Source organism: Saccopteryx bilineata, chromosome 2, assembly GCF_036850765.1.
Source record: "Saccopteryx bilineata isolate mSacBil1 chromosome 2, mSacBil1_pri_phased_curated, whole genome shotgun sequence".
NCBI classification, from domain to species: Eukaryota; Metazoa; Chordata; class Mammalia; order Chiroptera; family Emballonuridae; genus Saccopteryx; species Saccopteryx bilineata.
In genome coordinates this window covers 372,841,236-372,867,619 of record NC_089491.1, presented here as the reverse complement: position 1 = coordinate 372,867,619, position 26,384 = coordinate 372,841,236, and the positions used below count along the sequence as shown (strand labels likewise).

At 49.2% G+C, this 26,384-nt stretch overlaps 1 protein-coding gene across 1 annotated transcript; it reads right to left on the bottom strand.

Moving 5' to 3' along the window:
• Positions 1–252: 252 nt before the first annotated feature.
• RAB5C (RAB5C, member RAS oncogene family) lies at positions 253–25,465 on the bottom strand. Its single transcript, XM_066263610.1, has 6 exons — positions 25,333–25,465; positions 4,936–5,190; positions 3,264–3,415; positions 2,937–3,059; positions 1,971–2,064; positions 253–1,071 (listed from the first exon to the last, which is right to left on the bottom strand). The coding sequence occupies exons 2-6, from the start codon at positions 5,099–5,101 to the stop codon at positions 956–958; spliced, it is 651 nt and encodes a 216-aa protein (XP_066119707.1). The 5' UTR covers positions 5,102–5,190; positions 25,333–25,465; the 3' UTR covers positions 253–955.
• Between the last annotated feature and the right edge of the window lie 919 nt (positions 25,466–26,384).

Sequence of the window (26,384 nt, the reverse complement as noted above, 5' to 3'; positions counted from 1 at the left end):
CATCCCCTCATTTGGGGGAGGGGAGCAGCTTTTGTTCAACAAGATTCAGTGGTCCATTTTAAATTAACTTCAAGTAAGCTAGAGAAGATATAGTCTGATAAATTCTGCCAGGGAAAGACAAGAAAGACAAGCAGGAGGTCGATCCATTGGCTGACTATATTGACAAGATACTGATTGGTTACATGTTGAAGAAAACATACAATACAAAATACAGAAAAAGTTGGTTCCATTCCCTCCCACTCCCCCCCCTTACCCACCCGCCCCCCAAAAACTCATCATCGTGATTTGGTCAGAACAGGGCTCAGAGCCAGAGGTCAGGGTGACCAAGGATGAGGGGAGGGCGGGGGGGAGGGGCTGTGGGCAATGGGTTCGTGGCTGTCACAATAATGCTGTGGTTTCTCTCCCAGCTGTGAGAGGGGTGAGAGGGGACTGCAGCCTGATGCCAGTCAGCGAAGGGAAGAGCTGTCTCTCCCTTCCCTAGTCCCTAGGGCCTGCCCCATGGCCCAGAACAAAGCACACTCCAAACACAGTAAGGATATGGATGCTCTTGCTGAGCCCGCTAATCAGCAAGAGAAAAGGAGGGTAACTGCTCCAACCCCTGCCTCCCCATATACAAGGGTGGGGAAAACGGGCATGTGGCTACTACCAGCAAAGGAAGAAGTGGGAAAACAGTAGAAAGGGCAGGAAGTGGGAAGAGAAGATCATATATATTAAAAAAGTGACTTAAGACTTAAAATTGAATTAGTATTTGTACAGAAAGGTGCAGGTGAAATAACTCACTCTGGCTATGAACAAAATTATATGGAGAAATCATGGTGGACCCTCCCCCTGCCCCATCCCAACCCCCCTTCCTCCCCAAGTGGTGGCCCGAGTAGTTAAGTGCGATTGGTTAGAGTGGATTCCAGTCGGGTCGTTCAGGCGGAGGAGGTGGGGGCAGTGGGCAGGCAAGGGGGGCTCAGTTGCTGCAGCACTGGCTCCGGCTGGCTGGGTTGTTCTCCTGGAGGTCCACACCTCGGTTCCGGCCCGGAGCACCAGCTGCATTCTGGGGCTCATTCTTAGGGAGCTTCTTGGCTGTTTGGGAGGGGGGGAATGTATTTGTGGGGGTACTCCAATACTGTCTCCCAAGTCCATTTGGGTCAAATCCGGCCTTTACCACCCACTCAGGAACATATTGAAGGCTTCACTTCTATGTGCCAGATGCACTGAGTGTTTCAGGAAACTGAAGCAAAGAGAGGTTAAAATGACTTGCTCAAGACCAGAGTTAATAGGCCCTGGCCGGTTGGTTCAGTGGTACAGCGTTGGCCTGGCATGCGGTAGTCCTGGGTTCGATTCTCAGCCAGGGCACAAAGGAGAAGCACCCATCTGCTTCTCCACCCCTCCCCCTCTCCTTCCTCTCTGTCTCTCTTCCCCTCCCGCAGCCAGGGCTCCACTGGAGCACAGTTAGCCCGGGCGCTGAGGATGGCTCTGTGGCCTCTGCCTCAGGCACTAGAATGGCTCTGGTTGCAATGGAGTGATGCCCCAGATGGGCAGAGCATCGCCCCCTGGTGGGCGTGCTGGGTGGATCCCGGTCGGGCGCATGCGGGAGTCTGTCTGACTGCCTCCCCATTTCCAACTTCAGAAAAAAAACAAAAAACCAGAGTTAATAAATAGTAGAGCTAGGACTCAAACCCAGGCAGACTTCAGAGCCAAATGGGCTAAAAAATCCTAAGAAGTGAGTAGGATGGGAACACCAGGTTTTAGGACGGTGACAAACTAAAAGTTCAGAGGTGAAATGTTGAGAATTTGACCCAGGCTTTAGATAAAACTTTTGGGGTGAACTATCTATGTCTGGGAGTCAGATGAAGAAGAAAATGATTTTATCAGAATATTAAAAATGGTGAAAGATCTGTTGGTGAAGGGACCCCACAGACTTACTATATATAGAACTGCTATGCTCCGATGGGGGAAGAGGAGGAGAGGCATTTGCTTACCTATTGCCATGAAAATCTCATTCACGTTCATTGCAGTCTTTGCTGATGTCTCCATAAACAGCAAGCTGTTGTCCTCTGCATAGGCCTGTGCTTCCTGATCGGATGGAGGTGAGAAAGCAGGTGGAAGGGAAATGTTGACAGTTGGCAGGGGCCCAGAATAAAAAAATCTTCCCTGATTACAGTGCCTTCTACAGAACAGAGACAAGGCCAGGGTTTTGAGGCCTGCAGCTCCCCCTCTGGGTTCCTGAGACGCCTGCACCCCACTTCAGGCATAGCACCTCGCAGCTTGCAAACATCAGCATGTGCTTTATGCGGGTGTCCTTATGTGCGTTCTGTCTTCTAGCTCTTCAAAAGCACTAGGCTAGGGAATGCTTCTAGAAAGTTAGCCTATGAATACAGTCGCACATTTGAACAGAAGCACAGAAGTATGTGCATAGTGACTGCAACATTGTTTCCAACAACCTCAAAGTCCATCAGTTCAGGACTGGGAAAAAAAAAATAAGTTAAGTATTTGGTAGGTAAAACACACTCCCATCTTTGTAAACAAAGGGATTCATACACGCACATATTTCTGGAAAGACCAGAAACTGAGGAACTTGAGGGAAGGGAGATTGAGTTTAGGGTTAGACTTAAATTTAATTCTATATACCTTCTTGAACTGTTTGAATTTTACTATGTGCATATATTACAAGAAAAAAAGCATTCCCTTTTCAGTAATTTTCATCAAAAAGTTTACAGAAAAAACAAGCAGAAATCTCAGCTATGCATATGCGCATACACCTTACTGCCGAGAAACAAGGAGAGGCAAGTGACGGCTCCTTTCTGCCCAGGCTCAAGCCCGAGAAGATAGCAGAGAGGAGCGCCCCTGCGGCCTCCCAGTGTGGCCCTTCCTGAAGCCCCCAGTAGCCTGGGGAAAGCCTAGTGCAGCTGGCTCACGCCTCCCCGAGTCTTGTCCATCCTCCACACCTGGAATTCCACGGCTCTCTTGCTGGCCAGGTCTGCCTTGTTACCCGCAAGCGCGATGACAATGTTGGGGCTGGCCTGTCTTTGTAACTCCTTTACCCAGTTCTTGGCTCGTGCAAACGTATCCTGGGGAGACAGGGCCGGAATGTCAAAGGGACAGAGGAGGCACTGTGCCAAAGGCTCCTCACTAGGGAAGCTCCAGCTGGCAGAGCCAAGGTGTCTAAGATGTTACCAGCCGGATGACTCTGGTGAAACACCCCCAAACAATAAAGGAAATCTGCCCATACCCCGTCTAAGAACAAGGATCGAGGAGTAAGGGAAAATCTTTACTGTGTTAGTGATGTCGTAGACCACGATGGCAGCCTGGGCTCCCCGATAGTACATGGGGGCCAGGCTGTGATACCGCTCTTGTCCAGCTGTGTCCCAGATCTCAAACTTGACTGTTGTGTCGTCTAAGCAGACAGTCTGTGTGAGGAAGGCCGCTGTAAGAGGGAAGGTGGTGTTACCAGGCAAGCAGCAGCTCGAGAGGCCACCGCACATTATCTCCACCACTGCAGCCGAGCTCTGGCCACAGAAGCCTGCTGAGATGGGTACAGAAACGTCCCCAACATGGTGACCAAAGCTGGTGTGAGCAGGGCAGGTGGAATTTGTATTTTTGTATCTGTGTTGAGGGGACTGCAAAATGCACAGGCTTTACAGACCCACACTTGGCAAGGGTAGGAGAAGGGAAGCCTGCTCGCACTCGAGCCATTTCAGGAGTACTCTCTGAAGGGAATAAACCAGGGGTGGGAGAGGAAAAGCCCAGGGAAAACCTGACTCCAAGCTCAGAAGGGTGGGCCCACCTGCTCTCTTCCTCCTCCTCCTCCTCCCTCCCCTCAGAGAGAACAGTTCAGTTGGAAACCTCTCTAGTCCCTCAGTTTGTTCCAGCCCAAGGGTGTCGCTAGCATTCTGTTTCCTGAGGACACTTACATACTTAGCTATGCTGGGGACGCCTGAAAGTACAAGCTGTTCCACTGCCAGGCGGAGGCTGGGTGGCCAGCTTCCTAACCGCCCCTGCCACCTCCAGGAGCTCTGGCTAGCCACAACCCCCAGCTTTGACCAATGCCTGATTGGCCACCCAGTGGCTTGACCTTCAGGAAACACAGTGACCTTATTTGGGGCTAGAGCAGGCAAGGGAACATGTGGCACCTGTATGTATGTTTCAAGGATGAGTCCCAGAGTTGGGACAGGCAGGTGGCAGTCCCCTTTGCCCCAGGACCCAGCACAGGATCCCAGACAGAGCTCTGCTTTTGAAAATCTGCTCTCCTGCCTACCTTCCCCCCACCTCCCTAAGGACACAGGGCACCGCCCCACTTCCCCCTCTCCGGCTCCTAACTCGAGTGCTGAGGAGGCAACAGAAGACTGCTGACATGACCCGTTTTGTTTCCAGCTGCCTAGAAGCCTCCTACCAACCAACGGGGTAGAGAAAAGATGACTCAAGCCCAAGGTCGGCCCTGGCCCCTCAAGGTTTCTACTGGCTACCAAGGCAGGAGGTCGAGTCCAGACTTTCACGTCCTAAATGCTGATGACTGGGAAATCAATGATGGGCCCTGAGCTCAAGAAAAGGTAGAGGTCAGCTTTAGAAATGCCAGCCCACTCACCGAGCCATTTCCCCATTTTGTAAAGTGGGAGAGGCCCAGGCAGATGCACAGCCTGGCACAGTAAGAAGGCCATACAGGAATCCAGACGAGCCTCTCTCCCTTCCCAAAGGCTGGGTCAGTGGAAGGGCCTTTGCCAAGGCCACACAAATAATTAAGAGGCAGAACCAGGAGAGGAAGCCAGTTTTGACTCCCAGCTAATTTTCACTAGAAGCTTCTTGGGACTCTGACACAGAGACCAGAGGAGGAGGCGCTGCCACCCCAGGTGTGTTTAGTTTCGCTGGGCAGGTGGCTCCCTTCTCCTCCCTGCTGAGGCATTTCTTTGGCCTTCCGGAGGCCACCCCTGCTCCCCTGTGCCCACTCACCTCCGATTGTGCTCTCCTGGTACTCGTGGAACTGTCCCTTGACAAAGCGGAGGACAAGGCTGGATTTGCCTACTGCGGACTCCCCCAGCAGGACCAGCTTAAACTGACAGATCTTGTTCCCAGCAGCTGGTCCGTTGGGTCGCACTGCACCTCCCCGACCCGCCATGGCCCGTCCTGCTGTAGTGGTACCAGTGAGCGTGGGGGCAGGGGCCGGTGCTATGCAAAGAGGCACTTAGTGGGAAGGGGGGCCTCCAACTGCAAGGAAGAAATCAGAAGTACCGGGTTAGTCCAGAGACTGTTGCACAGTGAGCCCTTCTTAAATCAGCTCCCTGATGTCCTGGCTGACTGCCCTCACCCCAACTCCCTGCCCTCCACACCCAGAAGATCGAGGAGCCCCGACTAGTCTGTAACACACACATATCTGCTCCACAACCATGTGAGTGGTAAAGAGAAAAGTGGTCTACCCACTTTAGGCTCATGCTTCTGAGCAAACACACTGCCTTCCCTATCCCAAATGTGTCCATTCACATACAGATACACACATAGGAGGAATGGGCGTATGCCAGCCTGGCGACAGTGGAGTCAACAGGTTCCTTGGGGCACCAAAAAATCGCCCAGGAGGAAATTAGGATCTAGATCAACAAACAACAAACTTGCAGTATGGCAGCTAAGACCACAGCTCACCTCTGCAAAGCCAGTGTGAAGCCAACCAGGACATAGTGAGTCCCAAAAGGAAACTCCTCAGACAAGATGCTCAACCAACCTTGTGGGCACTCAGGGACCAGGGCCTGGCCAGTGAGAGTTGTTACTAAAAGAGCCATCTTGTCCTGCCATCTCCAGAAGGACTGGCCGGGTTCTCAGTCTGAAGCTGGGCTGTGCACTGGAATCAAAGCCTCATCCTTAGCTTCTCCCCCTAGTCCTCTCATTTTTATGGGCAAGAAGTCTCACACACATTAAAAAACCAAACACACACAAAACCAAGCACACACCAAAGCCAGAATGCTGTTGGCAGTCAGAGCGGCTGCCAAATTTCCCTTTCAAATAGAGACCTCAGTTCCATTCTCTACTGGCAGAGGCAGAGGGTGACGCAGAAGAAGAGGGGGGAGGTATGGCAGGGCGGAGACAAACGGGGACACCAAGACCTGCACCCCAGCAGCCGCTGTTCCAGCACTGACATCTTAGCCACCTGGCGATAACTTTGGAGGTGCAGACTCTTTGTCGTTTTTTTAGGTTTTGAAACTGCAAAGATGAATGAGGGGCCTATCTTCAGAAGTCTCTAGAAGACATATCAAAAGATATCAGAAAATACACAGAGTGTTTTATAGACAAGCACTGTGAGTAGGTGTCATGTACAGAGTGTGAACTCAAGTTGGAAGCAAAGGTTCTGATTAGACTGCACTTTGCATAGTGGGGTCTCTACAGGAAGGGTCTCTGGAACAGGATCCAGGGACAGCTTTGACCTGCCCGCTGAGCAAGGGGAGTATATTCCCTTGCAGTCAGGACAGGACAAGGATGTAAACGAAGAGGGGGACTTCTGTAGGAAGCAGAGGTCTACACTATGCAAGAAGCTGACAGCAAAGGGCTGGCTTTGTGCAACCTCAAATCATTTTTTATGTCCAAGTTCTCCCAGCCAACTCATTTAGAGTTGAGCTTCAGGAAGAATGATTCATTACCAGGAACAAGTTTCCTTTCTAAACAGCACCAAAGGAAAAGAGGTTTGAAATGGGGCCACCTCTTCCCCAAGAGTAAAAAGGAAGGAAGAATGGGAGGCCAGAAACTTCAAATAGTGTCAAGAAATGCCAGTTCTCAAATATTTTATAGTTTAAGATGCCGTCCCTCTTCACCCCCATCAATGGTTTTGCAAGACTCTATGGCCCTTGAAACAAGGCCTGTGCTTCTGGCTTCTCTGAGATGCTTTCCTCACAAAACCTACGTACATACAGGGAATTCAGAGTGCTTCCCAAATGAAATAATTTTCAGAGACAGCTAACATTTACTTAGCAATTGCACAACCATTATCTCCCTTAACCTTTAAAGTAAAGGCTATTTCAGATGAACAGCCTGGCATTCGGGTATTAAATGCCCTGCTCAAGGCCACCCAGGATACAGGCGACAACCTGTCCACAAACTTGGGTTGCCTGCATGCTCACAGGTCTCCCCTGCCATTTCCCTGCTGTGGCAGAGTGACGGAGACAACACCCACCCGTGTTTGATTTTGGGTTGCCGGGTGGACAAGACCCTCTTTTTGTGGCAGCAGTTTTGCTGGCCCAGCAGGTCTGGCTCCAGCCGACAATCACTGTGATCCTGCCATCCCTGAGTAATCCCCACTGTGGGAGGAGCAAGCCGGCAGGGCCGGGCAGGGCCACAGCGACAGAGGAAAACCACAATGGAATTACAAGTTGGTTATTACCACGAATCCACGTGGTACAGAATCTTGGCCAAGCAACAGAGTGTGGCTGGGGCACTAGAGAAAGAGTTATGAATGAGTGGGGAGAGGGGGACAAATGATGAAGTCCTATTAAAAAACAAAACACAACCCAAAGCAGCTGAGATCATGGCCACCAGCACCTCCAAGATCAGAAAAATAGAAGTGATATCTAAGTCCTGTCCCTATCAAACCAGTGGGTTTCCAAACCCGCCCACACAGAATCTGATTTTTTATAAGTCACAAGGAGAGACAAATAACTCTTATGCAGCAGTTCCTGACTCTGCATATCAAAATCGCATGTGCAGCCAGCCCCTGGAAGAAGGAGGTTTGGAGGAGTGCCCGGGATCTGTATTTTTTAAAAGCGCTAGAGGTGCCTGCCTGGCACAAACTGGTTGGTGACACGTTCTGCCTGGATGCTGGTCCTGCCTTCCGGAGACACCTGAGCAGGCACACGCAACACTTTTTATGGCCCGCTGCCTCGTGGTTTTCCTGGCCCCGTTTGGTGATCACATGAACTGAGCTGGAGAACCTTCCCAGACAATAAAGCACGGAGGAAGCTGATGTTGCCATGAAGGGCACACCCAGACAGGGGTATGTCTAAGACAGGAAAGGGCCACACCCAGAGCCCTAGGAAGCTTTATGCCCTCCCCTCCCGAGCAGGTGGTAAAGGTGAATTCATGCACAGAGCTGGACTGCCGCCTAGGGGAGAGAATCTCACTGTGGGAATCTTTCCTTCTGAACCAATGACAAGAATCATCCATGGATTCTGTCAAATAATGGAATTATAACCAAAATGGCACAGTAAACGTCTCCTTTCAGACAAAAATCAATTCTCTTTAAGAGCTAAAGAATGGGTATCTTATAAGAAATACATTTTTAAACCAGTTTTTTCAGCACCAAGAAAAGCACATGAGTAGGATAAATTTCCTCCTGGATAAAACCTGAAGCTTCTCAATGGGTAGAGCCTCGGACCCATGACAGAAGACTCTCTTTGTCATGACCTGTTTGCCTCACCCTCCAGATCAGAACCATGGTTTGTCAGCGGCCATGGAGAATGGACACTATTCCTAACCTCCCATCTGCACAGGAATGAGGACGAATGTGAGGATTAGGGGGAATGTTATGCCTCTTATCACAATGCGTATGAAAGGGCAGAAGAGATCAAGCTCCTAAACACTCCAGCCCAGTGAACAGGAATAATGGGCATATGCCCAGCTAGCTGTAGGGCCAAGGGCACAGAGAAAGAGAAAGCAGAACACTAATCTTCCCTGCTTTGGATTCCTCTGCTCTGGATACTATAAGTCAGTGGATTTCAGACTTTTTTCATCAGAATCGCCCTGGGCATTTAGAAAATAACCCTGACCGCCTGACCCGGTGGTGGCACAGTGGACAGAGCGTCAAACTGGGATACAGAGGACCCAGGTTCGAGACCCCGAGGTCACCAGCTTGAATGCAGGCTCATCTGGCTTGAGCAAAAGCTCACCAGCTTGAGTCCAAGGTCGCTGGCTCGAGCAAGGGATCAGTCTGCTATAGCCCCCCAGTCAAAGCATATATGAGAAAGCATTCAATGAAAAACTAAGGTGCTACAATGAAGAATTGATGCTTCTCATCTCTCTCCCTTTCTGTCTGTCCCTCTTTCTCTCTCTGTCTCTGACACACACACACACACACACACACACACACACACACACACAAATAACCCTGACCAACTGAATTAGAATCTCTAGAGGTGGAGCCTTTAATCCATGAAGTCACCCACGTCATACTTTGTGTTCTTCCTGGTAAAAGGCTGAGCAATTCCAGCTGATGGGTGTCTCTCACGCTTCCTGTTTGCTTCAGCGACTTCCTCTAGCTAACAGTCCTAGCACAGCTTGGATAGTGAGCTGATTAGGGAAACCAATGAGACTCTGTTGACCAGGGGCTGGGCTGGAGGCTCACTCAAGGTTAGCCGGAAAGGGGGAGGGAGGCGGGCGGTAAGAACCAAGTGGCCCTGCCCCATCCCTCCTGGAGGTGGCTCTGGTCAGTGACTCTTCAGCTACACTTTACTCTGGAAAAATGCATTCCTGAATATTTGAATATTTAACACAAGAGTTGGGCTAGAGGAGATAGTAGAAGAGAAGAAAATGTGGATTGCAGGAAGAGAGGTAATTAGGTGCACAGGCTAAGGTGGAAGACATTTAAAAGCTCAGATCAGCTGGGGGATGATTTACCAGAAACCTCAAGAACACAGCTCTTCCTCAGGAGAAAATCATCACTACCACACACTGGGCCAGAGGGCAGACTCACAGCAGGACTTCCCAGGCCTCTAGCTGGCTATAGACCCAGAGGAAAGAAGAATCTGAAGCAACACAAGCCATGAGCCACATGAGGTACCCACTCACCATTCCTCAGCACTACTAGCAGGTTAGGACTTGGGAGACTAAACCAGGTTTGGTTAAAGTCTGGCTTTGCTGTTTATTAGCCAAGTGATCTTGGCCAAGTCAGACAAACAACTGCTGTCAGCTTTAGTCCCTTATCTGTAAAATAGTATTAATACTAATCACACAGGGCTGTTGAAAAGGTTAAACAAAACAATGCACAGCATACATAGCACAGTGTTAAGCTGAAGGTAAGGTTCCAACAAGTGGCAGGTTTATGATACTAAGAGTCTAACTACTATTGATTCACTGGCCTCCTCTTCCCAGTTATAGAGGACGAGAGGAAGGTAAGGTAAGGTGAGATGAGGTGACCTGCTCAGGGTCACGGCCAGATGGTGGCAAAGCTGAGCATGGGACTCTTAACTCCAGCAAGGCTTCCCCATCAGAGATAGAAAACCCAAGAATATTACCAATACCATTACATCCACGACATAAAATGGGGGTTGCCACCTCCTATGTACACTTTAACACGTGGCTTTTAACTATGGAAAAATGAGGATTTTTTTTAGTAGGACTTATGTCTCCCCTGGAGAGTTTTAAACAGAGGAAGCTTGGCCCTGGAAGGCAGGATGAGATTTAAGAAGCACTCTGCTTGGGTGTGTCAGGCCAGGGCTGGGGCTCCTCATCCTACCAGTAGGCGGGAGATTTAGGAGAAATGGAAGGAGAGGAAGGGGGTGCTGCCCTTACATAGCCACAGCAGGACGACTGCCTCTCTAGGGGAATGGGAGATAAATCATCCCAGAAGGGGATTAGCAGTGAGCTGGGTTCCATTCCACTGGGACAGGCCTTGAATCTTTCCCTGGCCACCCAACGATAACACTCTTCTGGGACTGACTGCCTAGACCAGGCATGGCCAACAAACGGCCCGCGTAATGAGTTTATGCAGCCCGCGATTAAATTTTTACTATTCTCCGCTGCTTTAAAATCTCAGCTACTTAGAAGGGGAAGCGTCTTTTTTTTTTTTTTTTCTTTTTCTTTTTCTGAAGCTGGAAACGGGGAGAGACAGTCAGACTCCCACATGTGACCGACCGGGATCCACCCGGCACGCCCACCAGGGGCGAGGCTCCGCCCACCAGGGGGCGATGCTCTGCCCCTCCGGGGCGTCGCTCTGCGGTGACCAGAGCTACTCACTCTAGCGCCTGGGGGCAGAGGCCAAGGAGCCATCCCCAGCGCCCGGGCCATCTTTGCTCCAATGGAGCCTTGGCTGCGGGAGGGGAAGAGAGAGACAGAGAGGAAGGAGGGGGTGGGAGTGGAGAAGCAAATGGGCGCTTCTCGTATGTGCCCTGGCCGGGAATCGAACCCGGGTCCGACGCTCTACCGCTGAGCCAACCGGCCAGGGCCGTCTTTTTTTTTTTTAAGACTTTATTCGTTTTAGACAGGAGGGGGTGGGAGAGGGAGAGAGAAGGGAGGAGCAGGAAGCATCAACTCTCATATGTGCCTTGACCAGGCAAGGCCAGGGTTTTGAACCGGCAACCTCAGCATTTCAAGTCAATGCTTTATCCACTGCGCCACCACAGGTCAGGCCGGAAGTGTCTTTGATTATTGGAAATCGAGATATTTAAGGAGATATTTAAGAAGATAGTGATACGCGGAAAAGAATTCCACATGTGACTAATCTAGGGTTAACTTCCAATAATTGGTCGAATAATTTGCAATACTCTTTATTTTTTAAAAAAATTCCATTAGGCCCTGGTCAGTTGGCTCAGTGGTAGAGCATTGGCCTGGCGTGCAGAAGTCCCAGGTTCGATTCCCGGCCAGGGCACACACAGGAGAAGCGCCCATCTGCTTCTCCACCCCTCCCCCTCTCCTTCCTCTCTGTCTCTCTCTTCCCCTCCCGCAGCCGAGGCTCCATTGGAGCAAAGATGGTCCGGGTGCTGGGGATGGCTCCTTGGCCTCTGCCCCAGGCACTAGAGTGGCTCTGGTAGCAACAGAGCGACCCCCCAGAGGGGCAGAGCATTGCCCCCTGGTGGGCAGAGCGTAGCCCCTGGTGGGCGTGCCGGGTGGATCCCGGGCGCATGCGGGAGTCTGTCTGACTGTCTCTCCCCGTTTCCAGCTTCAAAAAAATACAAAAAAAAAATTCCATTATAAAGATTTACAACTTTTGTACTCGTCTGTACTCGATATGAACTAGTTGACGTTTAGTGGCAATATGAAACCCACATTCTTTTAGGTGGAGTTTGCCAGTGTGCACCCAACGTCAAACAATTCGTTAGTTTTGTGGTCAAGTGTGCTGAATCAAGTGGCATTGTAGCATAGACAATAGCTGCAGCTGATAACTAAAAACGTGTCCAGGCTGTTTGTAAAATGAAATAATTGTTTTATTTGCGATATAACCCCTTCAAGCTCATTCTATTAATTAAATATTGTTTCGATTGATTGTGATAGTTTGGTATTCATATGGTATGTAATTATATTTTTATTAAAATAATACTGTATATTAAATTTTTTCACTCACATTTATTCATAAACAAATTACATAATAAAATTTTGTTTACTTAAATGAATCGTTTTTGTATTTAACATTTTTTAATTTTAATATTTCATCCAGCCCGTGAAAATGTTTTCTTTCTAATCTGGCCCGGGGCAAAAACTGTTGGCCACGCCTGGCCTAGACTGCACAACACAGCAAAGCCTCGATGAAGTCCACAAGAGCTCTAGCTGAGGCCACCAATTCCACCAACACCTGCAAAAAGGGGCCAGTGTACAGGGGCACCAGGAGGCCTAAACCCTGCATACCCAGGACCAAGTGGTCCTTCACCACGTTGTCCAGGCTGAACCTGGAACTCTGCCAGGCGTCAGCCCAGACAGAGCACAGCTGCTTCTGCACCTCTTCCCCTCGTGCGGGAAGGCGGGCTGTGGCACTCAGGGCAGATGCTAAGCTGGGTTAGGTGGAGGCCCCTTGAGGGACTGACCCCCAGCTTCCTGGAGCCTTGCCCCACCAAGAATACCAAAAAATCCTTCCCTGAGCTCCAAGCTGCTTTCTCAGCTCTTGACAACAGATGGGTTCTACGGGAGGCTGAGAGAAGCAGAGTCAGCGCTAACTTCAGGGGATGGAAACCTCCAGTCTCTGCTCCCTCTCCTCCTGCGCCCACAGGGAGGAAGGCTGCTGGGGGGGGGGATCTCTATATAGCTGCTGACACAGCTTGGCCAGTACGATCTGCCTGTACTGTCCACAGAAGGGCCCCAGGATTCATGGACAGCTCTAGGATTCTCACCCACTGGTCCTGGTGGCCAACAAAGAAGCCAGGCATCCAACAAAGGAGCCAGGCATCTAGGTGACAGGTTAGGGAGGAAGGCCAGCTGGACAGGACAGCCTGCAGTTGTACCAGTACCAGCAAGGCTTGTCCTGCCTCCTGATTCTAAGGGGCACCAGGGGCCCTAGGCCCTAACAATGACATTCCCAAGAGATGATTTTCCCTTAGAAGGCCTGACCTTCGACTCAGCACAGCTCAGTCAGCAAGGCTGTAGCAGACTTTCTGGTCCCATCTATAAGCGGCTCTATAAGACAACTCAAGCAAAAGTTCAATTTGAAGTCTGGCACTTTCTGCAGCACAAATCAACACATACATCCAACTACAGGCATGGAGGGGTTGGGATTAAGGCTGGGTGATAGCTCACACCCACCACCCAACTCTTCACCTGCCTGTGCCAAACGGGATGCTAAGAAGAGAGCCAGCCAAGGCACAGATTTTTCCTTGGCCCCAACGTACACCTGCCATGGCCCCAGGATGGAACACGAGTTATATGAAAGCAGGTCGGATAGATGTAGGCTCCCTGCTGACCCACAAGCCTCAGAACTATCTTGTATTTGTCTTCCTCATGCAGTTACTGTTGAAGACAGTTCTAACTGGAATCCCATCAACGCAGGGCCCACCTTCCCCTCTGATTCAGGAGGGTCTCTGTAGGGGCAGGAGCACCAGCCAGGACAGCTGCTATGTCTACTGCTGCCCCAGGCCCAGAAACACTCCAGGAACCTCTGCTGAAGGTCATGTCATCAGCAGCACCTGTTCATTCAGCTATTCATACCAACAACTGCAACAGATAACTCTCATAAACCTTTCCTGTCTTTATAAAAAACAATCACAAGAAGGCCAATTTACTTGACTGCCCTCTTTGTTTGGCCCTCAGCTCCTAAACAGACAGTGGAAGACAGAGGTTGTGTTTGAAAGGAGAGCAGGGAAAAGAGAATTGGGAATCAGAGACAAGCAAATCAAATTCCTCTTGTTCAGCTACCACACACATTGTGGTCAGAGGCTGCCTGACCAACAACAAATGAGGTCAAAGTTCCCACTGTGAGATCTGAGGGCTGCTCTCAGGAGCCTGGGGGCCAAAGAACAGTATTTTAGGCTGATTTCTTCTTTCTTAATTTTTGCTGAACAAAATGTAGAATGGTGTCAGGTGAATAAGTCAGGTAATGAATGGGTCTGAACAAGTTTCAATGAATGAATCACACTCTACTTCAATGGCCCCAAATTCTCAAAACACTGTTGTATGTGGAGTGGTTGGAGAATTTGGGGGCTTGAGGGTTGGGAGTGAGAAGGTGAGAGAAGTTAAGAGCACTGTTGCAGATGAAAAAGTTTACTTTTTCACAAACATTTAAGTAAACACAGCCTGACCCGGCGGTGGCGCAATGGATAAGAGCTTTGGACTGGGATGCGGAGGACCCAGGTTCGAGACCCCGAGGTCGCCAGCTTGAGCGCAGGCTCATCTGGTTTGAGCAAAGCTCACCAGCTTGGACTCAAGGTCCCTGGCTTGAGTAAGGGGTTACTCAGTCTGCTGAAGGCCCGTGGTCAAGGCACATATGAGAAAGCAATCAATGAACAACTAAGGTGTCACAACAAAAAACTGATGATTGATGCTTTTCATCTCTCTCCATTCCTGTCTATCTGTCCCTGTCTATCCCTCTCTCTGACTCACTGTCACTGTAAAAAAAAAAGAAAAGAAAAAGGACACAGATTCTCAAAGGCTGGATTATGTGGGTCTCCTTTGTTTTAACAACATGTAATATCCAGCCTGACACACAATAGGTGCTCGTAAATGTGGTGAAGCAAGCCTGAATATAGGCCTGGTTAGGTTTGGAAAGTAAATGGGGCAGCTAAGGGCTTAAATACACACCCTTCTGCAGGATGGCTCAGATGCCCAGAGAGCCGCAGCCCAGCAGAGAAGACCCCTCACTACCCCAGGCAGTTCCTTCTGCACTGGGGTGGAGCACAAGTGCTCAAGTCAGACAAGCTGCAGTTCAGGTCCTGGAGCCACCACTTACTAAGGTGACCCTGTGTGGTGTTGCTGAATCCATTTCCTCACATATGAAATGGAGAGAATGTACCCATCTCCCAGGGCTGTTGGGAAGAGGTTGCACATAATAAGACTCTGAGCCAAGGGCCTGGCTCTGAGTAAGCATGCAGTAAATATTCCCAGGGCAGGGAAGCCCTGCCCCTCGAAGCTCCTCCGAATAAAGTGGATTCCTCAATCTAGAACTCCAGGTACTATTAACGAATTCCTTTGTTTTCAGTTTCCCGACTACATGGTTCAGCGCCCCTCATTTAGACAGAATGCTGAGCTGGACAATTGCTGTGTCCGAATGTTTGTGTCCACCCAAAATCCATGCTGGAATCCTAATCCCCACCTGATGGTATTGAGAGTTGGTGCCTTTGGAAAGTGATGAGGCCATGAGGACAAAGCCCTCATGACTGGGATTAGTGCCCTTTTAAGAGGCTCCAGAGAGCTTCCTTGCCCCTTGCATCATGTGAGGACACAGAGAGAAGTCAGCAGTCTGCAATCTGGAACAGGGCCTTCCATTTTTTATGATTATTACCACGTTGGCACCCTGATCTTGGACTTCCAGCTTCCAGAACTGTGAGAAATAAATTTCCTTATTTATAAGCCTCTCAGTCTTTGGGGTTTTAGTACAGCAGCCCCAACAGTCTAAACAGGGGTCCCCAAACTTTTTACACAGGGGGCCAGTTCACTGTCCCTCAGACCATTGAAGGGCTGCCACATACAGTGCTCCTCTCACTGACCACCAATGAAAGAGGTGCCCCTTCTGGAAGTGTGGCGGGGGGGCCAGATAAATGGCCTCAGGGGGCTGCATGCGGCCCGCGGGCCGTAGTTTGGGAATGCCTGGTCTAAAACAACTTTCACCAGTGTCCTTGAAAAAGTACTAGCTCACACCTGCTGTCCTATCAACAAGCCTAACCTTGTATTCTCTGAAGACTGGCTTCCAAAGTCACAAAAATGGAGGGAGAGACCACCACCATCAAAAAAAAATCAGCAATGAGTCAAAACCCTGCAATCAGGCAAAGTATAGCCCCTTAAAAAAAATAGCGCCACAACACAAAGCATCTTAAAGCTCAAGTGCCCTCCCTTCCATCTCAAAGCCTCTTTCAAGAAAGGGAAGAAGTAGTTCAGTTGTGGGAGGGGGAGGGGACAGGACTAGGACAGCTGACAAAGAAACCAGAGTTCCTTTTAAAAACCAGGCTGAAAATACTAGAGGTTTGGAAGTTGGCACCATTAATCACCACAGCCTCTGAGTAGCTCAAAGAGCGATTTGATGACTAGGAAAGCAGCCAGGGTTAGGGAGGCCACCCACGCCCTCCCCCATGCCCGGGATGCTTCTAACAGAGCCACCTGAAGGGGACACACACAGAGCTATGAATAGAAGGCAAGAGGCTTGTAAACCAACTCCTGTTAAGATCCCAAGTTAGTGTTTCTAGCAGTGCTCAAGTTACACATCTTCAGAGGCATGACAGCAGAATGGAAGGATTTAAGCTAGTCAATGATTCAGGATTACAGCTCAAAGTGACAGCCTGCGTTGAGCCTGCCTAGAGCCATAAACCTTGCACAAACCTTCCCAAAGGGGTGGTCCATTTTTGAATGCCAGCAAAAGAATGCTGGCCCAGACCATGTGGACTCTCTTATGAGACTCAGAGTCCTGAAAAGTTTGGCTGGAAAACTTAGTGTCTGAAAGAGAGAACAATTATTACCTCATCTTCCCAACTGGAGAGTAAACTCCAGGGTAAACAACAGATCTGACCATTTGGGGATCAGTCAAAGCATTCGGCAGGGGTATGAGAGGTATGAATGGGTGAGTAGAGAGGCAACAGACTGCTATTGGGATTAACTCCCAGGATTCTTACACAGTGGATTTCCTGGATGCACCTTCACCTTACCCAACTCTGGAGTCTTCAGTGACTGACTAACCATCAAAAGAAAAAACAACCTGAATCCATCCACGTTAACAAAACCTAGAGAAAATGTTTGCCGAAAAGGTAGTGGCCTTGCAGAGACGGCTGCTTCTAGGACTGGGGCAAGAATACACAAGGGAAGTCTGGAATATCTCATAATGCTGAAAAGTAAGTAAATGCTCAAAAAATGAAAACCAAAACCCCCACAATGATGGGGGTATGTCCAAGGGACCTGAAAGAACTCCCAATGACCAAAGCTGGAACAATTTGAGCAATAAAATAAAGTAGTATTAGATTACAAACCAAAATGTAAAATAAATATCCATGAGTTGGCCGTGGCTGGGTGGCTCTGTGGACAGGACATCGCCCCAGTGCGCCGAGGTCTTTGGGTTCAATCCCGGGTCAGGGCACACACGAGAGACAACCAATGAGTGCACAACTAAATGGAGCTAAATGGAATAACAAGTTGATGTTTCTGTCTCTCTCTCTCTCTCTCTCAAATCGAGGCAAAAATTAAAAAAAAAATCCATGAGTCTATACTAGTATAAATAAACAAATATGGAGAACAAGCAAATGTCTGTGTACAAGAATTCCAAATAATTCATGTAGATACTCTGCCCTCAAGGAGAGGAGCATAACTCCCCACTACTCAACTGTGGGCTACACAGAGTGATTTCATCCAAAGAGGACAGGAAGAAAGGGGGAGGAGAGAGAGCAACTTTATAGTAGAGAAACCTGCCAAACATCACCTCAGTCAGGTGACCAAGGTTGACATCCATAGTGATAAGGCATGGTGATTGTATTTACCCTTGATATGATGTGATGAGAACAGCACTTTACCTGTGGTCCTCCTCCCCAAAACTCAGACTCATAACCACAGTGTAATCATGAGAAAAATATAAGACAAATCCCAACTGACAGGCACACTATAAAATACGTGATCAGTACTCCCCAAAACTGTCAAGGTCACAAAACACAAGGAAAGTCTAAGAAACTCACAGCCAAGAGGAGCCTAAGGAGAGATGAGAGCTGAATGTCATGGATCCCGGTACAGAAGAGGGCATTAGATCAAGACTAAGGAAATCTGAATAAAGTATGGACTTTATTTAATAATAATGTATCAACACTGGTTCAGCAGTTGTACCAAATGTACAATACTAACGTAAGATATTAACAATAGCAGAAACTGGATGCAGAGGTTTATGAAAACTTTGTATTACCGTCAAAATTTTTCTAAAACTATTCTGAAACAAGTGTATTAAAAATAAAAAAGGTGGCCCTGGCCAGTTGGTTCAATGGTAGAGTGTCAACCCAGCATGTGGATGTCCCAGGCTCAATTCATGTTCTGGGAACAAAGAAAAAATAACTATCTACTTCTCCCCGCCCCCTTCTCTCTCTTCCCCTCCTGCAGCCATAGCTCAATTGGTCCAAGTACATCAGCCCCAGGCACTGAGGATGGCTATATGGAGCCTCTGCCTCAGGTGCTAAAAACAGCTCAGTTGTGAGCACGGCCCCAAATGGGAAGAGCACTGGCCCCAGACAGGGATTGCCAGGTGGATTCTGGCCAGGGCACACATGGGAGTCTATCTGCCCTCCTCTCACTTAATAAATAAATAAATAAATAAATAAATAAAAATTAAAAGGCAGCAGCTCATCTTGTGACAGAATGAGATCCAGGCTGTTGCCAGTTGGCTCAGTGGGTAGTGTCAGCCTGGCGTGCAGATGTCCTGGATTTGATCTCCAGTCAGGGCACACATGAGAAGCGACCATTAGCTTCTCTTCTCCTCTCACAGCCAGTGGCTTGACTGGTTAGAGCAGGGGTAGTCAACCTTTTTATACCTACTTTTGTATCTTTGTTAGTAGTAAAATTTTCTAACTGCCTACCGGTTCCACAGTAATGGTGATTTATAAAGTAGGGAAGTAACTTTACTTCATAAAATTTATAAAGCAGAGTTACAGCAAGTTAAAGCATATAATAATAATTACTTACCAAGTACTTTATGTCGGATTTTTGCTAAGTTTGGCAGAATAAATCTTTATAAAACAACTTACTATAGTTAAATCTATCTTTCTATTTATACTTTGGTTGCTCCACTACCGCCCACCATGAAAGCTGGAACGCTCACTAGTGGGCGGGAGGGACCAGGTTGACTACCACTAGGTTAGAGCATTGCCCCACGTGCTGAGGATACCTCGGTTGGTCTGAGCATTGGACTCAGGGGCTGAGAATAGTTTGGTTGGCCTAAGCATCAGCCTAGGATGGGGGTTCCCACTTGGGGCACATATGAAAGTCTATCTCACCATCTCCCTTCTTCTCACTTAAAAAAAAAGAGATCCAAAGATTCTGGTTACCACAAACTTATGTTCATAAAGATAAGTTAACTTTACAGGGCGCTGGGCCAAGGAAGGAGTGGAAAGGGGCTTGGTGGGAGACCCATTAACAGTCTCGAGTTGGTGATCAGAGGGTAATACCCAAATCCTGCAGGCACAGGGCAGGGGAGTTTAAAGGCCACACCTATGGCTTACAAATGGGAGGGCTGCTCTCACTATACCGATGTAAACAGCTGCTTGGGCCACTTTCCTATGTCCACCCTCTCTCAAAAATGAGCCTTGCGCATCCGTGGAAAGTCGCACCCACAGACCACAGTTAAATTCACTTCCACTGACCCTTGCTAAGTCCTGGCCTGGGGTTGCTGCTGCCTCACCCCACACAGCTGCAGAAGCACAGCGACCAGATCCACATGCTGTAGCAAGTAGTCAACAGGACAGTGGCTGGCCAAAGCCATGCCAGCCTTTCCCTGTGAAATCCTTCGCTGGAAATGGTTTGGAGAGCTCCACCTTCTGGAATTTAGTTTGTGAGCTATCCCCACATCCTCCCCACCCACCTCCTCTATCATCTATACTTAACAGTCATCCTATTTACCTGTCTTCTCTCCCATCTGTGAGTAACTTTCTGGTGGATGGATCAAAGACATGGCACTAACTTTTGGATCAGATGGATGTGAATGCTAATCTCAGGTCACCATATCCAAGATGTGTGAGCTTAGGAAGTGTTAAGGGAAATGGGCAGGTATTTGCTTCAAAGGCAGGTGTGACTGTCTGCCCTTAAATACTCACAGTGGAGGCTACTATGCTGGGCACCATGGTAGAACTGAATACATTAACAAAACAGGCCATGATTGGTGCCCCAACAGGGCTCACACAGGAGACAGAAGGTAGACAAGAAGCAATGCGAGAAAAGCAAAGGGAAGAGAAAAGCCCTTAGCCTACCTGGGGGAGGGAAGGCTTCGTGGAGGAAGTGACATTCCAACTGAACTATGAGAGAAAGGAGAGAGGTGCGGCTTCCAGGCAGGTGAGGTGGAGAAGAGCCTTCCAGGCAGAGGGAAGAGTACACAGCTAGCCCAGAGGCGGGGCAAGGAGGGGCTGTGCTGCACAGGGATCCCAGCACAGGCTTTTGATTCTGTCCACTGTTCTGCCACTTACTGCAGAGTGCCCTACCATCACATGGGGATTAAATGCAGTACCTTCCTCCTGGACCTGTTGTGAAGACTGAAGGAGTCAATATTTGCAAAGGGCTCTGAAGTGCCTGGCATATAGGAAACAAAGCTCAAAAGGTTTAGCTTTTACTTGAATTTATCGCTCCCATAAACAAGAGCTAAGGATATTAACTCTGAAAACTAATCTCTTAATATCAGACAGTTAATTTAAAGAACAGCCTATTCTACTCTGCCAAAGCTCTTCAAGGTGCTTTTACCTGAATTTGGGGACATCCTAGCTTACAAATCTTACCTGAAGCAGTGGTTCTCAAATGGCCACAACAAAAGTACCCCTGACTCAAGTTGGGGGTGGGGGAAGCAAAACCCCAGGAATCTGGGAATCGAACCCAAAGCAATCTGCTGCAACCAAATTATTGACGTCAAGTTTCCTGTTTTAGCTTAAATTCATGCAAACTTTGCATTCCAGTTTAGAACAGATCCAGGACTTTTTTTGACAGCAACAGAGAGAGTCAGAGAGGGATAGATAGGGATAGACAGACAGGAAGAAAGATGAGAGCATTAATTTTTTGTTGAGACATCTTAGTTGTCCATTGATTGCTTTCTCATATGTGTCTTGATGGGGGGGGGGCTACAGCAGAGCAAGTGACCCCTTGCTCAAGCCAGCAACCCTGGGCTCAAGCTAGCAACCTTGGGCTTCAAGCCAGTGACCTTTGGGCTCAAGCCAGCAACCCCATGCTCAAGCCCGTGAGCTTGTGCTCAAGCCAGATGAGCCCGTGCTCAGGCTGGCGACCTTGAGGTTTCGAACCTGGGTCCTCCATGTCCCAATCCGATGCTCTATCCACTGCCCCAATGCCTGGTCAGGCAATCCAGGACTGTCTTAATATGAAAATGTTTAAAACTGAGTAGGAATGAAGTGCCTAGAAGATGCAAAGACCTCATCTCATCTGTGGCTCTGAGTATCCACAGGACATGACCCCAGCAGGATCTGAGAAACCCAGTGGGAGAAGCATAACCATGGGCTTAGTTAGCATTCTGTTCTGTAAAATGGGAGTACAACTCACAGCAATTCTGTTTAATATCTATGAAGCAAGGAAAACACATGAACCTGACTGGTGGTGGCACAGTGGATAGAACGTCAACCTGAGACGCTGAGGTCCCAGGTTCTAAACTCTGAGGTTGCCAACTTGAGCACATGGTCCCCAGCTTGAGTCTGGGATCACCAATATGATCTAATGGTTGCTGGCTTTGGTAAGGGGTCACTGGCTTGGCTCAAACCCCCCAGTCAAGGCACGTATAAGAACCAGTCAATGAACAACTAGAGTGACGCAACTATGAGTTGAAGCATCTCATCTCTCTCCCTTCCTCCCTCACCCTTTCTCTAGAGGGAAGAGAGGGAAGGGAAAATAAGAGAAGGAAAGGGAAGGGAAAAAGAAGGAAAGAAAGGAAACATGGGAAACCATTCAGCAAAGCACTGGGCATCATAGCAACACTTGGTACAAATGTTGACTCAGAATCATAGGGATGAATTATGATGTACCTTCAAAATCCCATGGACCCACAAAATTGTTATTTTGTTGAGTATCTATTCTGTGCCAGGGATTGGACTAGCTCCTACTACCCCTTGTTTCTGATTCTGCAAGATATTTTGTATCCTCAATATACTGGAAGAAACAGAGGCTCAGCAAGGTCAAGTAAAAAGCCCAAGGCCATGCAACTGCTAAATAGGGGAATCCAGATGACAACTCAGGTCTGGCTACTCTCAAATTCTCATGTCTTCCCATCACACTGCCTCCCTGTTTATAGGGCAAGGGTGAGAAGAAAGTTCTTCCTAAGAAGTACTTGCTTGATGGGGCTGAATTTAAATTTATGACCTTGCTGTGTTTCAATGTAAATTCTAGTGAAAAGAGCTCTTGGTGGAGAGCCACATTCTTCCCACTTGGAAGCAGCAGGCAGCACCAAAGGGGAACCAGAGGGCTAAGCAGAGGTCAGTTCTGCTGGTTCACCATGCCCTTAACCCTGCGCAGAGGGACCCCTGAGTTCACTCACTTTTACTTTCATTTTCTAGCCATCACGACTTTCAGGTTCCTAAGAAATTAATGGCATGCAGATGTCAGCAAACTCTTGGGCCCTAAAGAGTACTGACTTGAGACTTATAACAGCCACGGTCTACACAGGCAGAGGAAAAGGTGGTTAAAAATGAGGCTAGGGCCTGACCTGTGGTGGCGCAGTGGGATAAAGCGTCGACCTGGAACACTGAGGTCGCCGGTTCAAAACCTTGGGCTTGCCTGGTCAAGGCACATACGGGAGTTGATGCTTCCTGCTCCTCCCCCTTCTCTCTCTCTCTGTCTCTCTCTCTCACTCCTCTCTCTCTAAAAAAATCAATAAAAAAAAAAAAAAAAATGAGGCTAGGAGGGTGGAGTAAGAGAGCGAAAGAAAACCAGAAGCAGAGCAGAAGTACCAAGGATGAGGAATGCTAAAGGGTCTGTACCTGGGTCACTGCCTGCTCACCTTGCATGTTCACTCTTCTAACAAACAGACCAAAGGGGGACCCACTATCAGGAAAGATGAGGCACATTTAATCCCAAATCCAATGTCCCAGCTTGCTAACGGTATGTTCTAAGGCAAGCCACTTAAATTCTTTTAGCATCATCTCTAAAGTGGAGGTACAAATCCCATTATCTCACAGAATCTTTGTGACAAACACATGGTAAAATAGCTTTGCAACTTGAAAATGATTTCTAAATCAGTTGTTCCTGCCTCTCTATAGCATAAAGGCAGAAAAAGGCTCACTAGTTGTAAAAGGCAAGAGAGGAGAGAAAGGACCTTAGTAAGGAGGGGCTTCCTTCTATCCCACACAGAGCCCTCTCTCTTTCTGCCAAACAGTGTCAGATCTCTTGAGATTTCTGGATGCCAGAAGTGGCTGCCTAACCACCCGGAGCACTGGTGCTTTTCTTGTCTCTCTGAATGGGAGAGCCTCTCCTTCAAAAGCCTATTTCAGAATCACAGCTAGGAGAGCACGTCCAGACAAAGAAGGTCCCCTCGGAAGACTGACCTGCCTTATCCCGGGGCTCCCAAAGAGTTCCAGAAACCACAGCCTACTGCTGAGGAGGTAACTCTGGCCAAGAGTCAGGCCTGGTGAGCAGACAGGCCTCTCTGGCTCTGCCCCTCACAGACACAGGCTAACCAGATTACAGAAAACTAGGTTGCCCGTAGAAGTCAATGACCCTCCAAAGAAGCCCACACAGATAGAGAGCTTGTGATCTGACTGTTGATCCTGATAAGAAAGGTGTTTTTGTTGTCCAATAAAAAAACTGAAATAAGTGCATTCCAGATCTAGCTCAAAAGTTGGTAGGAGTCAGACACTGATGACAGTCCAGTAGTCAAAAAGATCTCAAGGCGAAGACTAGCACTTGTAAGCAGCATCCACGAGCAGCAGAGGTAGTCCAGAACACTGAAGAGCTACAGAAATTCCCAAAGATTGCATGGCCTTCCCTCCCACCCTCAACTGTAGATAGCTAGGGTCAGCCATGGCCTCAAAGAGTCAGGCTGCCCTCATTAAGGAACAGTCTCTGACCTGTACTTTGGCCACATAACAAAGAATGTCCCTGCATGATCCAAGACAGCAGCCATTTCACTCACCTAAGTCCCAAGCATAGACAAGGATCAGATGTCAGCATGGGCTGTATCTTGGAAAGGCGGGGGAATCAGCACTTTCTGGCATGTGTATGAATTATTTGAGCTACAAGCCTTAGCACATCAAGAACCCAAAGGTGCTCCTGTGATTTCAATATATTCCTCTGTAATCTACAATCTGTTCAGCCCAGAAGAGACTAGAGATAGACCCTGGAACTAGAAGTGGCATATACCTGTTAGAGAGAGAGAGAGAGAGAGAGAGAGAGTGTGTGTGTGTGTGTGTGTGTGTGTGTGTGTTTGGGGTTGTGAAACAAATAGCCCAGGACCCATCAATTCCAGGCTGCTCATTTTTGGTCTTTTTTTCTCCTCCCCAAAGACCAGCAGACAGCAGTCCCAGGAGGAGGAGCAGTGCCTCTGAGACCGCTTGGAAACCACTCAAATGCTCTGCAAGGACAGCCCTGGGCCTGGAGCGAGGGGGGAGGAGGAGGGGAGTGAGAAGATAATGAATGGGCAGATCCACCCTGATCTGTAGCTAGAATTGAGCAAACCTCAGCTGAAATTTTTAGAGGCAGGAAGGGAGATACACTCAGAGGATAACACAAGAGAACAACATAACTAGAAGGCAGGGCTTGGGGCAGAGGGGACAAGACAAGGAGAAGACAGCCATTCCTATTTAAACTCTTACTGAGATCCTGGTTGGCTCTCTGGCTCGAGGAAAGAGAGGAAGTAAGGAGTTGTGGGAGCCTGTGTGTGTGTGCGTGTGTGTGGAATGGTCTCACCCAGGAAGCCCACCCCCCGCGTCCTTCCAGGAAATCAACATAAAATTCCTCTAGGGTTGGAGGAACAACTGTTTTTGTGGGACGGAGGGAAGGAAAACGACGACAGACAGCACTCCTCACCACCTCTAAAAGAGAAGGGGGACAGGCTCCTTCACACCTGGCAAAGATTCCTCCAATTCTGGGAGCAGAGGGAGCGGAACTTAGGGTCTCTCCTTCTCACAAGTGGACTGGACAGGCCAGAGGGGAGCCTTAAGAGTTTCCCAGGAGTCATGAAAGGCAAGGAAGGGAAGCAAAGAAGGGCTCCCCTTTTGGCCCGACGCCTGGGGAACTCCTTAAGAGGGGGCTACGGGTCGGGGGAGGGGTCAGTCTCACTCTAAGCCGGGATGGGCGGGAGGAAGGACTACCCCGAAGACACCTCAACGCGAGCGAGACACTGGGTCCCGGGACAGGGACACTCACGGCGGCTCCGGGGCGGCGGCGTTACTTGGGGCCGGGGCTCGGACAGGCTCCGCTCCTCTCCCCCCGGCGGTGTCTCCGGCCTCCACTTCCGCCTTTCAGCCGCTCCGGATCCGGATCTTCACCTCCGGCCCGCCCCTCAATACTCCCAGGTGACTGACACAGCGGGGAGACCAATGAGGGGCATTCTTGGCCAACTCGCGAACGACGCGGGTGGAGGCTGCAGGAGAGGCGGGAGAGCGCGCGCGAGGAAAGGCTGGACTTGTAGTTCGTAGCGCTGGGCGGAGCGGGTGGCTGCCTAGGACTTGGGCGTAGGGTGGAGCCCGCTCCCCGCGAGGCGGAGCCCGGCCGGTAACTTCAGGCCTGCCAATCGTGTCACTGAGGGTTCCAGGCGCCCCGGGAGAAGCGGGTGGTGGAGCGCTGGAAGAAGGCAGTAGACTGTGTGTGCAGAATTGGGGAAGGAAGAACATGATGTGAATGAATATGCACCTGAGGCCGCGTGGACCGGTCCTGAGCTTTCGTTAACCCAGAGAAAGCCCTTGTCTGCACTTTCGGGCCAAGTCAACGATAGAAGGCCGATTGTTGGGGACATTCTGTGATGGGGAAGGTGATGCAAGTGCCATAGGAAGAGTTCTTTAGAGACTACTGGCTGAGATCAAAGGGAGAGCTCCCGCCACTGCCCAGCGGGAGCTGTGTCTCTCCCCATCCACAAATACAGATCAGAATAATTTATGTTTGCCTGCACTTTGCTCCTCCCAGTATGGATTAGGACTACTTACTTAGGCATATGCCCACCCCCTAAACCAACCCTAACCATACCTCCTCTGCTTCTGCATCTCAACCCCAAGGGCACTGCTCAAAACCTGTATGGGATCAAAGCTCACCCTAGAGACCACTGTGGGCATTGTTCCTGTGACACAAGCCAACACTAATCATACTCTGGAGCCTGAGCTGGAGAACTGAACTTTCTGGGACAACCTGCCATGAAACTACCCACACCTATTTCCATCTGGTCTCCAGGGTGTCGTGTGTGTGTGTGTGTGTGTGTGTGTGTG

What these genes read in the sequence shown, in the direction of transcription:
- RAB5C (XM_066263610.1), bottom strand. Translation starts at nt 5,101, where the DNA reads ATGGCGGGTCGGGGAGGTGCAGTGCGACCCAACGGACCAGCTGCTGGG. An exon ending in CCAGGAGAGCACAATCGGAG is followed by an intron (nt 3,416 to 4,935) that starts GTGAGTGGGCAC and finishes TCCCTCTTACAG; the next exon opens with CGGCCTTCCTCACACAGACT. An exon ending in TGAGATTTTCATGGCAATAG is followed by an intron (nt 1,072 to 1,970) that starts GTAAGCAAATGC and finishes CCTCCCAAACAG; the next exon opens with CCAAGAAGCTCCCTAAGAAT.